Raw genomic sequence first — 15856 nt, forward strand, 5'->3', positions numbered from 1 at the left:
AAATATAATCATATTCTAGAGTCACACACATAAGGAGCTGGAACCAGTGAATTTGTGCCAGTTTTACTTAAAAAATGTGATGATTAATTGCTTTACACAATTGTTGCCGACTACATTTCTGTCAATTCTCTAATCAATTGTTAATTTCCGCTCTAAAATATGTAGGGAATAACTGATTTCAAACAATAAAGTAACGCAGCATAAAGTACCATTACATGTGAGGCAGGTAAGAAAGCTAATTAATTTTTGACTATTACAGACACACTGTTAAGGACACATATAGATTTTATCTTAAAATATCATAATAATGACGTGGTACTTGACTTACACACATGCAGCACTGCTGTTTGTTATATTCCCTACAGAGCACATTAAAGGTATTTGTCTCTTGCAACAAGACTGTACAGCTGGTTGTTGAACCCTGTGGGTGGTGAGGAACACAGCAGAGAGATGATGCACATCACGGAGGTAAATCTACTACTTCACAGTTCTACCTGCTCCTGAACATTTTGGTAGAGAAAAATCTCAGTTACAGTAAACTGCTGCCCGGAAGTTTTTTGTTTTTTACCCTTTTTCATTCCCTGAGGACAAAACGTGTTTCTCAAGGGATTATAACTGAGGTTAGTGGGCCAGCGAAAAGCCGTGCAAACACTTTCATGGAGTAATGAGCTGGCATTAATCTAAAAACTTATACTTTAACCGAGATTTAGCCGCTGAAACTTGCTGGCACGTGAGTGAGAGATGAAGACGTTACGTTATGTTAACGGTACTCACCATACTTGTGCACCATGGTGTGGCCAACTCGAAAAGTCATGTATATGACAGTTTTTGGGGTGTTTTTCTTAGAAGAAAATATTTACAGCAATAGTCCCTGATAATTTTGCAACCACAACTGTCGCCTCTTCTTCACGAACAAGCGAGATATTGAGTTGAGCCTATTACTGCAGCGGGTCACCGGTGATCCACACGCACAGACAAGAGGTTAAGGTGTGACAAGAGGTTGTTTACTTCATGTCAACTTTCCAGAAGTTTTAGGGCAAAACGGCCCCAGAGCGTTAAATGTTCCTCCTCCCCTCACACACACACACACACACACACACACGCCTCGCTTTCATGGAAAAATGGAAAAACGGCCCTCTGGCTCAGCCTCATTGGGACACCGTGATACCGATATAATATGAATATATTTACACTAAGCCACCTGTAGCTATCTTATATTATCATTTGCATGGCATCATCATGAGTGATAATTCAGTTAGTAAAGCATCTTGTCCATGTTTACGTTTTCTCTGACTAGCCTCAAGTCTACTGTCCTTTTTCTTTTAGCGTTGTGTGCCATCTAGTGGTGCGTTAAGGAGGTGCTGGGAAATCACACTTCAAACGGGAACTCGGTGCGTTTACAGGTCTTGGGGAGTAGCTTAACGTTACTACTGCATATAGGGGGGAAAAGTTGTATAAAGCCTTCTGTGGCTCCAGAGGGAGCTATGCGGTGTCTGATAAATAGCCTCAAATGAGTCAGCGCCTGTTGGGACTGGAGACTGCAGGTCTGAAAACGGAAATTATCTGGGGGTGTGTGAAAGAAGTAAGCTTACCAGACCTCGGTAGCCCGCTCCTCATCTCTGCCTGAGGCTAGCAGCTGGAGACTAACGTTAGCCGATGCTTGTCACTAGCATAGAACCGAATCCACGATCGAACTGTCGGTAGTCGAATTGCATTATGGGTAATGTAGGCGCCAGGTTTTGACAAGGAAGAAATGAATAAAAATACTGTTTTGATCCTTTTTTATTAAACTGGACATTGTGATTCTGACAACGTTATGTCAGTGCAAGGCAGAACAGTACCACACGTCACTGCCTGAAAAGAACAGAAAGTCATTTTGACCCTCACTCCCCATCTCATGTATTATTTTATTTTTACACTTTGTAGTATTTGATATGTTATAGATTGATCAGACAAGGAGCTGAAGTGTTTATAATGTTGCATCTTGGAGCGGGAACACCCTTCAAGGAAGAATAGTTTTTACAATTTAACATCTTAGTGGTGGGGGAAAAAGTATTCTAGTCCTTTACTTAAGTAAAAGTAAAGCTAAGTAAAGTAACAATATGCAAAGTTACAACATTACAAGTAAAAGTCTTGCATTCAGAATTTACTCAAGTTAAAGCTGCCAAATAAATTTAGTGGAGTAAAAACTTTAAGATGTACAAGATTTAAAAGACTAATGTACAAGAGTAATGTCAGTTGTTTCAATACTGTAATACACTCAAAACAAAGTAATTTGCTTGGAGAATTCAAGCATGTGGATGAATCTTTAACTGATTGTTTAAAGACGTATGACAAATGTGATTTCCCCATTTGTTGTCTCAAGGATATACAAAGGGTTTTTTTTGTAGAAGAAACCAGAAAACAATGACCATGGTAAACAAAACTACAACTTACATAAAGAAACAAGGAACCATTATGTATGTTGTAATGCAACTTTTCTAATGTATATGTTGTTTGTTTTCACTTAATCTGATTTTTCAAAACATAATTCATGCATTAAAGGATTAAATGCACAGAAACAAGACAGTGTATAAAACTGTTGTAGTGCTTTTGGCTCAGGTTACAGAACATACGCATCTTTCCTGCAGCATTGACACCATGAAAAAAAAGCTACAAATCCAGTGCAGATCTATAGCGCACGTTCCAGTAATACAATCAAAGAAAAGTTTCACATTTTTAGTAGAAGAATGATTAAAACCCTGCAAAAGATAAACCCAAACAAAAAACTGCCATCCAAAACATTCTTATTTTCATAGCTTAGCAGTACAGTGTATTGTTATTCACATCAACTTGGTTTCTTCCTGATCTAGGTCCAAACCGTTCTTGCATTACAGACAAGGATGTACATCAGTTTCCGGGCAGAAGAATCTCTTGCTAGCGTCGGGGAAACTACCCAGTGTGTAAGAAGGGAGTCCCTTCTCCTATCCCTGCGCGGAGCCACAAAAATGTTAGTCAAAAGATTGGTACCACTTTCTAAGCCACCATTTACAAAAGGGTTTATAAGCTGTAACTAATGGTTTTGTTTATGTTTAATAAATAATTTTCTTATAATTTATAGCTCAGTTATGAACTATTAAGACCATTTGTGTTAACAGGTTGTGAAAATTCTTTAGCTGGTACTTATCCTTTCTATTTCGTAATGTGATAATGTTGCTATAATTCTTTAATACATTTTCATTTGTTTCTCACTTTATACAAAACCATGTTAAAACATTATTAATAAAAGCATTTTTAATTGATCAAGTCTGCAGTTTCAACAAGTTGTTAATAAATGGATTCAAGTAAGTGGTCAAACTGTCATCAAGTGTTTTTTGTTTTGTTTTGGGGGTTTTTAAACAACCTAGCAATCCAAAATGTATTTTTATTGAGGCTCTAGCTGATCAATAAAGCTTTAATTTATTACTTCCTACTTGAGCCATCAGTTACAATTTATAAACCCCTTGTAAAAGGTAACTTGTTGTTGTGTCTTGTGGTTTGATGTCAATTTGCTTGCATTATGCCATTCTCTAAAATGTTATTTTGTAAATAAAGGGTACGGGCTCATTTTATATGATAGCTTGGATTAACATCACCACTTTTTAAATTTTATTAGTAACTTATATTGAGTTTTATGCATAGCAATGCTAGTTGAAGTTAGGTGAACCCACTTTAATCAAGATATGAGCTGGAACTCTGTGTGAAACACCCAAATGTTAATAATGTTAATGCCACTTAATGTCTTTTTTTCTTCTTTCTTTTTTTAACAATCATTGTCAATATATTAACTAGGGCTGAAACAAGTAGTTGGTTAATAGGTGAGTCCATCAAGAGAAAATTAACCTGCAACTATTTTCATAATCAATTTATTTACATTTTCTTGTTCCAGATTTGCTGGGTTTTTTAAAATAAAATATTATGATAGCAAAATTTAGTGGTTTTGGACTTAGGACTTACGGAAATATTTTATAGACACAACAATTAATAAATTAATTGTGAAAATAATATGTAGATTAGTGCAAAAAAACGAAACAATCAATAGTTGCAGCTCTTATGTTAAGATTATAAAATCTAAACATACCTTGTCTGTGTGAGGAACGATGTGTTTTGCTGGCAGAAACAGTGAGGTGGATTAGTCAGTCTATTCACTTTCAAAGACATTTTCATGCAATAGCCATAAATGTGTACAGCAAACATCTATTATCTATTTTACCACTGAAAGATGAAGAGTCCAGTCATTATCAGAATAGATGCAATGTCCACTGTAATCCATATTTTCTTGTATGTAGAGGGCTCCTGAAACACACAAAAAACAATACCCATAGGGTCAAGGCGTGTCAAATATTTTGAAAAATGCCTGTACAAACTTGTCGTGTCCAAAACAAATGCTTAAACTGATAGTATTTATTGCCCGATAGTGAAATGAACAGAAAGGAAAGTAAAGCACGAGCTACTGTACGTGCAGCTGTATGTATTGCTTACCATGACCCAGTCAGGCTGATCCATGTCTTTTAGGAGGTGGCAGGAGTTGGTGGTAACAGAGCTGGCCCCTGCACACCACAGCAGAGAGAACAGCCAACGCTCATTAACCACCCACAGGTTCACTGTAACGTTATCGTTCCGAAGTCTCCTGTCAGATAGAAACGAATCGTAAAAGAAAAGAAAGGAATCTATGGAAAGCAAGACAGTAAATATTTGTTTATGCAAGTATGTATTTGTATGTTTGTATTGATGTGTGTGTATATATGTAAGTAGATACTTATGTATGCATATGTGCTAGGGGTGTGACAATACATTTAGCTCATGAGACGATACAATAGACGATATTGGGTTCACAAGAACGAGATATTTTAACACTATTTTTAGAGAAATTTTCAAAGATGAAATATTTGAGTGGAAATAGTCTTTTAGTGAACTGAAAGTCACAAAATGCAAAACAATGCGGGTGTATTTTGAAATGTAAATATTGCTTATATATTATTTGTGGCTCATGTCGCTCTGTCGTCGTTTTTTTCCACTGGGTGACAAAAATGCTGCCCCACAAACAATTTAAAAAGTGGTGGGGGAATTGTCTATGCTAATTTCACCCTCACACTCAGTCATGCTGATATCGTGAGACAGCTTTTCACCTCAAAGAGAAATATTGTCACATTTTGATCTCGTCACACCCCTAATATGTGCATGCAAATGTATATCTTATGCTTACCAAAATAAGAACATACTTTGAGTTGTTCTGTGTGCATACATGGATCAGAGGTGGAAGGTTACATTATTGTGTGTAAACAGTGTTAACTTGCTCTGCCCCAAGTTTTATGTGGAAGCTGTCAAACACTTGTGTCATAAAGCAAAGACAACACTCCATGTACAGTGAGTTCATTAAGAACTTATATGCAGCACCTCTGTAGTTATTTTTTTAAGGTTGGTATGCTCATCCATGAAACAACATTCCTGGGCTGGGACATTATTTGAAACTCATTCCCTGGAGGCCAATCCTGCGCCTCTAGATTCAGTGCCAGCACTGTGTCTCAGCATGCTACACACACATTGTAATTAACACACTACTGTGGATGGACCCTGGCACAACCACAAAGATAACATGGGCGTATTTTGTTTCACATTTATTTATTTTACCTGATTTCTTTTATGCTCAAATTGCTGTATTTCACATTCAAGTACTTTCCGTTTTTGTCAAGCATCTCCCTTTCATTTTTATAGACCTGGATGAAGCCTGGAGCAGTCTTAATTACATATTCTCTTTTTTCTGGAGGAAGCCAGAGGACCTATAAAAAAGGAAAACACCATAACAAAATGTGCCTTTGTTAAAATATCTCAAATTCTATCAGATGGATTAGAATTAGACTTACCAGGCTTGGGTCAAATTTAGAATTCAAGATGGTGCTGACGATGACCTCTGAGTCATTTTCCTTGTCGGGATTATACAGGTCAAATATCACTGAGATGTTATGCTGCTTGGCGAGATTGAGGAGCTGATCTAAGGAGGGTATAGTCTGATTCCTGGCTGTTTCCATCTCCTCTTCTGTGAGCTTGGACACCGAACGGAAAGGATCCGTCTGGAAAGTCACATAATGCTACCTGTGACTTTAGTATGCGGCATGATAAGACATAAACCTTTATGAGTGAGTTTTTGGACAAGCATGTATCAAAGCAAAGACCTCACCTTCAGGAACCATTCACCTGCATTCAGACTCTGTAATTCCTCCCACGTCAAGTGAGTGCTGTGGCTGACGTTTTGGTCAGGGAACTTCTCTTTAACGTTTGTCGTTCTCAACAAGAACTCAGAGTTATTGTCATGCATCAAGAAGGGAATTCTGTCTTTACTAGGTTAGAAAAACAGTATAAAAAATAAAAGCATGCTGTATGTGAGGCCAAAACAGTCCCAATTTAAAAAGTTACATTAAATAATTCATGACCCTTATTGGCCTCAGAGGGCAACTAGCACAAACAGCAAGAGCAATGATAGAACACCACCAAGCAAAAATACACAAATCATTGGGATTGATCAACAACCAGATGGAGGTGTTTTATACCAACTCATGAAGCTAATGACAATTAGCTAGCTAGCTGTGATAACAGTAGCAACAATAACTAATGGGAGCAGGGCTTATCGAACGGTCAGTTGAGGGACGTAGAAATCAGGCACACTACCACTTTAAAAACAACATTATGAAAATGCTTTGCTGTTATAAGCCACTAAAAAAGCCTTTTAAATACGAATGCATTTTCACTGTACCTGAGCTGCACGTCAGTCTCAAAGGCTATGACGCCACACGAGATGCTCCTGCTGAACGACATCATGGTGTTCTCTGGGGCCAGCTGGACACAAGGAGGACAGATGGGTGAGACACATTAATGTGCTTAAAACTCCCATCTACCCTAAAGCTGGGTGAACACACACGACCCCATGCACAGTGTTGAAATTGAGCTTATTGTGGTGAGTGACCCAGGGGCAAAGCAAACTAACAAGGATGGAGCAGCACAACATATGGGGCCCCTCACATGACTGGACATTTGTTCACACCTGAGCCAGTTTAATTCTTTGCTGTAACGTGCACATAAAAATGCAAAGTATTTTAACATATTACATCAGTAAGCAGAATATAATACATGACACGAGATAATGATATTTGCATGCAAGCGTAGCAGTCGATATTCCGTTTGGGGAACACATTTATTTGCTTTCTTGGCAAGAGTTAGATAATAATAAAATGTATTTGTATTGCATCTTTCATACAAGAAATGCAGTTCAAAGAAAAGACCAAGATTAGAAGATTAACACCCTCACATCTGTCCATTAAATATGAAGATATAGCATTTTTCTCAAAACCCTAACTATTCCTTTAAATGATAATTAACTTCCTTCTTTTACTACATAAACTACATGCCTTGATTATAACTGCTATGACTCAACCCTGACAGCTCTTCCCAGAGGTATACTAATAGCAACACTATGGGAGGTGGACCATGTGTATCTTTGGGGTGTTGTCAAGCAAACAGGATGCTCACCATCGGTGCGCCTCGGTGGCCAATGAGCTTTGGTTTTTCAGGTAATTCAGTACGCTTTATCAGACAAGGAGAACTGATGAACAGGGGACACACGAAGATGGCTGCCGACATAGCTACAAATACCACTGCCATCAGGAACTTGGGCCCTAGTGAGAACAAAAGTAAAAAAATAAGATAATCCTCTAGCTATTACACCTGTGCAGAAGTATGAGTAAATAATGAGTATTATTTGTCTAATGGGAGTATCATAAATATAATTTGTGCTTTCAAAACCATTGCATCCTTTTCTTATGCCTTTTCCATTATGCCACATTCATATTTCTGCATTTAGTTTTATGCAACATGTGAATTACAGGACATGATAAAGCAATAGCCATTTAGTAAAATACATGTTTTACTTGCCAGGTTTCATGACAAAAATATACGTGGTCGAGATCACATGAACATTTGCATAGAGGACACAAACTCTAGTGTTCTACAATTTACGGCGTTTCATTTACGTGAGTCCAGGTCTACTGATGCCACAACCCTGCAGGTTTTCTTCTTCAAAGTACAAAGTTGCATTTACTGACATCCCAGTTGTTAATCTGTTCCTTATTAAATGGTAAGGACAAAGTATTTAGACCACAGTACATGATGACCATTACTGGACTCCAGTGGAAGTCCATGTCCTGTTTGTATTTTGTGAATAATCAACGGTACATTATCGCATTAAATTTTAAGCATAACACTAGATTCTAACTGGTGATGCCAGCTGTAATGCCATTTTAAATTTTATTTATACGTACTGTGTCTCTGTGTCATTTGTGTATTCAATCTTATTCAGATCTTATTCACTTTTTCCTTCTGGAAAAATGTTGTGTCTGTATACAGTGCTGCACTTGCTTGTAACTCATGCCAAAGTGTGCTCTTAAATGACGTCGGAGACCTACATTTTTCCATGGCCGTGTGGAAGCCCCGCAAGATGAAAGGACTCAGCAGGGTCAATGCACCGACAGCACCAAACTGCAAGAAAGGAGCTGTGGCCTGCCAAGAGGTCAACACGCACATCAAATCACATGATGTACACAGACAACTGTAATGCCATCTAAATGCCTCACTGCCATGTGAAATAAAAACTATAACCTGTAAATTGTACCTGGAGTGAGAGGAGAACAGTTGGCCATTCCTTCTCCCACATGCAACTAATTCCTGCGACCCCACAAGCGATTAATGTCACACCCAAAAATAAGAAGATCTGTGTAGAGTAAAAGCAAATATAACATTTAACAGTTTTAGCAACCTCAATAGATACTGCATATTTGGAACAAATCTGGACAGTTAAATGTTTAGGATACCTTGTGTAGCCAATGTAAGTCGAGTGATTCTCCTAAGGCAACTTGGAACAGTGCAAAGAGCTGCAATAAATAGTGGTAAATTATAGAAGATGAAGTTGCAAACATGCCTAATATTTTTTGAACCTGTGATGATGTTCGATTCCATGGTATAAGGCTAACTTAAGCTATTTATACTGTATATGCTTTCATTTAGCTAGAATTCAAAAGATCCACTCTCATGCCAGCAGTTACTCCAGTAGTCACCCCATCATTACTGCTAAATTTCCGCACTATAGTACAAACACTATAATCTCACCAGCAGTAGAACGCAGTAGCTGGTTAACACTGCAGAAATGATGATCAGCACCATGAACCAGTTCACCCACCATTTCAGTTTTGTGAAGCTGTGCCTGATAATAGAACAATAGAGACCAGCACAGGGTGAGCCAAATAAAGGTCACCAATAATGAAAGAAAAGAGAGGATTCTGGGCTTTTGTGTTAGATTCAATGTGGACCGCGTGTCTGTGCATGTTCACTCACCAGTTAACGTCGTCTTGGTCATTAAAAGTAACAAGACAAATGTATATCCAGCACAGGGAAAGCAGGGAGACCACGGTGACAACCGAGAACCAACAGCATGCACACTAAAATGAAAAAGAACACGTGAAATGTTATACTTCAAAGCTTTTATGTCTTTAGGTTTAATAATAACCAAGATATTTGGTATGCTGCGTGTGTGTAAGTGGAAGTATGTGTGTATGGATTCCAAAGGCAATTTGATCTGAAAGGGAATGGAACAATTCCAACATTTTTTCATAGCTGGTTTGCGCCCATGCACTGTGCTGTGACAACTTACCACAAACAGGCCCTTCATGTTATTTCACCATCAACACACCTTCCCCCCTCCAAAATTATAAACGGCTACCCCCACCCACTTATAAACCGGTTCCAGATAAGTCCATAACAAGCCTGTTAGGGCCTGTGAGTTTATTTATTTTTCTTGGCACACAAATGCATAACCAGCATTTATTGATCGCTTCACTAACAAAAAGGTTTCCTCTTCTAAAAAACTCTCTCTAAACAAAGTTATCTACTTTCATTACAAAAATGCATATAAAGCACAGGATTTGCATAGCACAACAGTTCATTGGCAATATTTTACATTTCTGAATTCAGTCTTGTGGAATTTCAATCCCTGATTACAGGGCTTTGTAAAAAGTTATGTTCAGTGGAAGTTCAAGGAACCAGAAAACTGAAATTGATTAAGTAATTTGAAACAGATTATTTTACATAATTATCACACATACTACAGTGCAGTATAGAGCAGTGCTGAAGAAAATTAGAACATAAATTACGTATCTGAACTCCCTAATGATCATATAAAAATATAGTCATATTTGTTAAATAGACACACAAATGTGGCACAAATACTCACTTTTCTGTTATTTTCACTCAAGTGCTTCCAGCGGCAGCTGTAGTAGCCCCTGCTGCAAATTCTGCAACAACTGTCGTCTTGTGGCATCACTTTTCCTCCTCATTCACAGTGTAGGTCCTGTTCACTGCAATCTCAACACCTGATACACGCAGCCCGAAGAAAGATGGAGGGAGCCCGGATACCTAGGCGTAGCCTGACCTCATTCACCTCTCCAAACCTGTGGAGTGCAGGAAGAAAAAAAGATTAGTGTGACAGCAAAAAGAAAGCAAATGAGGGACGAGGGGGTGAAAAAAAAAAAAAGTTTCTTGGAGCATTAAGGCAATCCCTGCTCAATAATCCCCTCAATAGAGCCAGTGTCCAAAGGGGGTATAGCCACTGGCTGGATTTACAATGGCCAACACCATGGGGTATTGAGAGTAGTGCACAGACTGTCCTGAGAGTGAAGTCACACTATTGGAGCTTTTACAGAACAAACAGTGACAGGCACATCCACGCACAGAGACGGGGGAGGAGGAAATAAAATGCAAGTAAAGAACAAACAGTTTACATCCTAACAGAGTGAAACAGTTTACATACTAAGTGAGTGAAACAGTTTACATACTAACAGAGTAAAACAGTTTACATACTAACAGAGTGAAGAACACTACGAGTGGAGGTTTAAGGGGCCTTAGATAGATATTTTCACATTGACAGTCACTAGGCCGAGAATGGGTCACAGCTAGATTTTAGTAAACCTGTTGGGGCAAATAATTTTCCAGCTGTGCCAGGTTTCGGTCCCCTCTTAAAAAAACAAAAAAACTATGAGGGAAATTACACACATAAGTGTCACCCACAGAGCAGACACATTAAGCAATAACATTTTCTATGTGAAAAGACTCCATTAAACCAACTGTTTCTTGTTTGACTTGATTTGACTTGGCGTTTTGCCATCTCACAAGGATTTCTCATTTTGTTCAAATGTCAAAGCCTTCAGGGTAATAAGCAAGTTCAAGGTTGAGGCATAAGTTTAGAAAAGATCAAACAGGTCAAATTAAGATAAAACAACTGTCACCACAAACTATTCCACTGTATAGAATAAAGTGACACACTACCATTAAGTAGCAAGTTTCTTTACACTAATTAGGAGATTGTCATCTAATAAGGGCATGTTTGGACAGGTTGGACAGCCTTTCAAGTCATTGACATGAAACACAAGATGCTTTGTTTCACTGCACAAACTGAGCATTTACCAGGAAGTTTTAAGCCTTAACTGAATGTTGAGTAATAACGGTAATATGTCTGAGCTACAGACTGACAACTAGTGAGAAGATGAAAAAAGAAAGTGATATAAATGTCCCTTTTACAATCAAAGAACAATTAAACACTTCATGGTTGAGTGCCTCCCAACAATGTCATTTTTGTGTCCCAGTCTGATATAGCTGGAAGACATCCCTGTTCTCATTTCTAACCTCATACATACGCACACCTAACACCTGCGGCAAAGTGTAAGGACATAATTTCATACACTTTCACTGGCATAGTAAACTGTATTTAGACTGTATTTAGTGGGTGTAGTATTATTTAAAAAAGGGACGAAAGATAAAATATCCAATCACGTTTTCTTAAGTGATTGATGTTAATTTAATAACAAATAAATTTTGTCAAAACAAAACACTGTCATATCTCAGTTGGTCCCCTGATGACCTTCATGCAGTCAGAGTGGCTCAACCTCCTCTTGGAAACAGTATTGTGCTGCTCTGATGCCTTTCCTAAACTATTCCTAAACTATTTTCAGCCATCACTTAAACATCACTTAAAACACAAGACTTATCTCACGTATTATGTGCCTTATCTCTCTTGTGATTTTATCTAGATTTTTTTTGCAACAGGAACAGTAGGCATTATGAGATATGCTATATCCCCCTTTCACTGCTGATTTTTTTGTTTTTGTTTACCCCCCGCTATTATATTCAAGCGTCGAAGAGTGAATGTCAGTAGCCTACCAAACAGAAGTGTCATCTCGAGCGCTTTAAAACAGAAAATCAAACATTGTACATCGGGAGTTAAAAAGAAATAATGACGTGAAGAAATGTTCTATTATACACTTTAGTGTGATTCCCATGTGACTGTCTATTTAGCTTCAACCTGTCAGCTTTACGTCTAAATGTTAAAGCAGAAAATGCAATGTTCATGTCCACAAGGATTTCTTAATTAATCGTTTAATCCATAGCACCGAAGAGACAAAACCAAACCAGTGTGTCCAAGAGGATGAGGTGCACAATCTCTCTGTATCTTTTTCTCTATCTCGCAAAGTGACTTACCAACAATCGCGCTGTGCCGATAAATTCTCTTCACACCGAAGTTCTCTCTTGGGTTTCTTCTTCTTCACTCTCCCCACTCTCGCACCCTTTTCACTCTCTCTGAGTGCGTGAACTGAATGTGAATGATCCAAAATGAATGGGTGCGCGTTAAGGAGGCGTGGCCTAGCGAGGGAGGATCCAAATATTTTCACTCAGGTAGGCTACAATGTGAAACTTGCCCATAGAAAATTGCACCTGTAGGCTACGCTGCCTGTTAATCTGCAACAAATAGCATAGATCTTTTAAAGAGGAAAAATGATTCCATTCCTCAAGGTCACTTTTAACTAAGCCCATAAAATGTATTTGCAGATGGAGTTGTAATATCCATTTTATAACCATAATGTCGTTTTCATTTTATCATTAGCCCATCTAAACCACGAGGTGCAGGCTACACATGCAGTTTTAGTAGCCTATTTATTTTAAGTGTGGAGCATTAAAGTAGGATAGACCTATGGCTGAGGTGATGAGAATCCGGTGTGTTGAACGGGAACAGTGAATTAGCCTGCTTAAATATGAATTTACTAAATGCCATTTACTAAACTGAAATATGTTAATGAATATGTTCAATGATTATATCTATCTATGCTATGGTAGGCTTATACCGAAGTATGAATAAACAGATTGCTGAATCCAACGATATAGGCTAGATACAGCTTACAAAATGTTAAAAAAATAAATTAATCTCTATCAGAATGATCCGGATGTTAAAATCCAATGTTTTGCTATCCAGGATCACATAACCCATCTGACTTTTGTGCCGGTTTTTCAAAGCAACATTGGATTGGATCACCCTGATCCAGAAACTTTTCAGGATTAAGAAATCTGGATTTCCAGTGCTCTAAATGGGACTACGTATCACAATGTAGATATAAAGACCAACAGGTAGAACAGCCAACGTGGGGTCACTTTAATTTGAGGAGACAGAAAATGCACAATAAAACAACACAAACATCCATCCATCGTCAACCGCTTATCCTGCGTACAGGGTCGCTGGAGCCAATCCCAGCTGACATCGGGCGCCAATCCATCACAGGGCCACACATAGACAAACAACCAGTCACACTCACACACAATTTAGGGTCACCAATTAACCTAGTCTTTGGACGGTGGGAGGAAGCCGGAGCACCCGGAGAGAACCCACGCAGACACGGGGAGAACATGCAAACTCCACACAGAAAGGCTGGGAAGACCGGCAAACTAAACAAACGCTTTTCATAATGAACGACAGTCGGAGTTAACCTAGGTCGTAGCTTCAAGGCAACAAACCTTGTTGCTGTGAGGCAACAGCGCTACCCACCAAGCAATTTCACGGTTAAAAGACGTCTAATAGACGTCTAAACAGCCCAGACGTCAGTGAAAGTTTGGTAGACGTCTAACCATAGCCCAAAAATAGTCTAGTCATCAATTAGACCACTACTGAACGACTACATACAGACGTCTAATAGACATTGAAAATGGGTCTAGGCTAAAACAAGGTTGAATTTGGGCTGTCAGTAAAAAGTTAATAGACGTCTAACCATAGCCCAAGAATAGACTAAACACACAGCTTTTGAATGACTACATAGCTACCCCTAATAGACAACAGAATAGTGGCTAAAGGTTTACATACATACATACATACCTAACAGGTTCTCATAAATGGTAAACCGTCCAAACAAATTAAATATAAAGATTTTATTAAGAAAAAGGATTACAACATAGACAACTTAAGATAATACAACATGATGAAAATATAAAGGAATTATTGATACAATATTATTATAAATACAAGACAGTTTATATGAAAATACAAACAATTTTAACAACATGTGTAATAAAAACATAAATAATGAGAAAATAAATTGGTTGCTACATCCAAATCTAGATCTTCATCTAACCTGCTACTTGATGCAGTAAGAGCATCAGATGGGTCTCTCGGTTGGTGCCAGTCTCTCGGGTAAATGGGATCCATAACTGTTGAATATGTAAGAATATGAATATATGTAAACATTATAAGTCCCCGTGTTCACTGTTTTGTTAAGACATGACTACTATCAACAAACATACAGTATACTTCTAATTATCATTCTAATGAAGGTACCCCCCCCCACTAAGGTTTTTTTCTTTTTAATTTAAAAGCCCTTATTTATTACTGACCCATTTATCTCTATGGAACAGGTCACATGTTTTAGCCATCATGTTGCATTAGAACAACCAAATAGACAATTGGGAAAACTGCTTTTATTCTTTTGAGAGAGCTATATGCTGTTAATGTAATGTGTTCTGTTCTGAATATTTACTGTTGTCTTTGCTGACTGTATGCTGGATAATTTGCAATAAATATTTAGTGTCAAAAACTCATATTTTCATATCATAATGATCTAGTGCAGACCTGGGCAAACTACGGCCCGCGGGCCACATCTGTCCCTTTGTACGTCCCTGTCCGGCCCGCGAGAGGCCAATCATAAATTACAACATAAATTAAACTAATATATGTCGTGCGTGCAATACAACTGTGGCGCTTTTATTTTGAAAGCGCTACGTTTGTGTTTGTGTCTTCCGTGTGTACGCACAGCTCCCGCGCACACGTGCGTAGGTGAACAGGGACAAGTGATGCTAGCCAGATTACCCCAAGATGTCAGCTCACGCTAAAGAAAAGTTGATAAGGAATGCCGCGTTTTCAACAAGACATGGACGGCCAAGTATTTCTTTAAAGAAATTAAAGGTAATGCTGTGTGCTTAATTTGTGGTACACAGGTCGCTGTGTTGAAAGATTATAATTTGAATCGTCACTACACCACCAAGCATGAGGAGAAATACAGAAATTTGACTGACGAAGAGCGCGCAAAGGAGTCTGATGCGTTGCTAGCAAAACTGCAAACCCAACAAGGCCTTTTTACCAAACTTCACACCCCCAGAGATGCAGCCGTCAGGACAAGTTATGTAATTTCTCACAAAATCGCCAGAAAAAGTAAGGCGTTTTCTGACGGCGAGTTCATTAAGGAGTGCTTATTGGACTCTGTTGCACTGATATGTCCGGAGAAAAAGGCCGCGTTTGAGAACGTGTCACTCTCCCGACGCACCGTAACGAGGCGGGTTGAGGACATCGCTGGGAACTTGGAGCTTCAGCTGAAGAACAGAGCGGACGACTTTGACTGTTTTTCTCTGGCTTTGGATGAGAGCTGCGATGTACGTGACACCGCCCAGCTCCTCATCTTCTTACGTGGGATAACTGCAGACTTTA

The 15856-nt window shown here is 38.6% G+C and overlaps 2 protein-coding genes across 2 annotated transcripts in view; both read right to left on the minus strand.

The window, feature by feature from the left end:
- The window catches only part of dlg3 (discs, large homolog 3 (Drosophila)), an 88218-nt gene extending 87173 nt beyond the window's left edge, over window positions 1-1045 (minus strand). Inside the window, exon 1 of the mRNA XM_046029822.1 lies at window positions 775-1045. Within this exon, the coding sequence (XP_045885778.1) occupies window positions 775-814 (40 nt within the window). The 5' untranslated portion in view covers window positions 815-1045. The remainder of the gene's footprint in view (window positions 1-774) is intronic.
- Window positions 1046-1767: 722 nt separating this feature from the next.
- gdpd2 (glycerophosphodiester phosphodiesterase domain containing 2) lies at window positions 1768-12674 on the minus strand. Its single transcript, XM_046029823.1, has 16 exons — window positions 12595-12674; window positions 10295-10511; window positions 9400-9503; window positions 9175-9268; window positions 8880-8939; window positions 8681-8779; window positions 8475-8568; window positions 7543-7688; window positions 6770-6852; window positions 6197-6356; window positions 5883-6089; window positions 5650-5798; window positions 4501-4648; window positions 4232-4314; window positions 4100-4128; window positions 1768-2969 (listed from the first exon to the last, which is right to left on the minus strand). Exons 2-16 carry the CDS (start codon window positions 10379-10381, stop codon window positions 2932-2934), a joined length of 1581 nt encoding a protein of 526 aa, XP_045885779.1. The 5' UTR covers window positions 10382-10511; window positions 12595-12674; the 3' UTR covers window positions 1768-2931.
- Between the last annotated feature and the right edge of the window lie 3182 nt (window positions 12675-15856).

The sequence above is a fragment of the Micropterus dolomieu genome, linkage group LG19, assembly GCF_021292245.1.
Source record: "Micropterus dolomieu isolate WLL.071019.BEF.003 ecotype Adirondacks linkage group LG19, ASM2129224v1, whole genome shotgun sequence".
Taxonomy (NCBI): Eukaryota; Metazoa; Chordata; class Actinopteri; order Centrarchiformes; family Centrarchidae; genus Micropterus; species Micropterus dolomieu.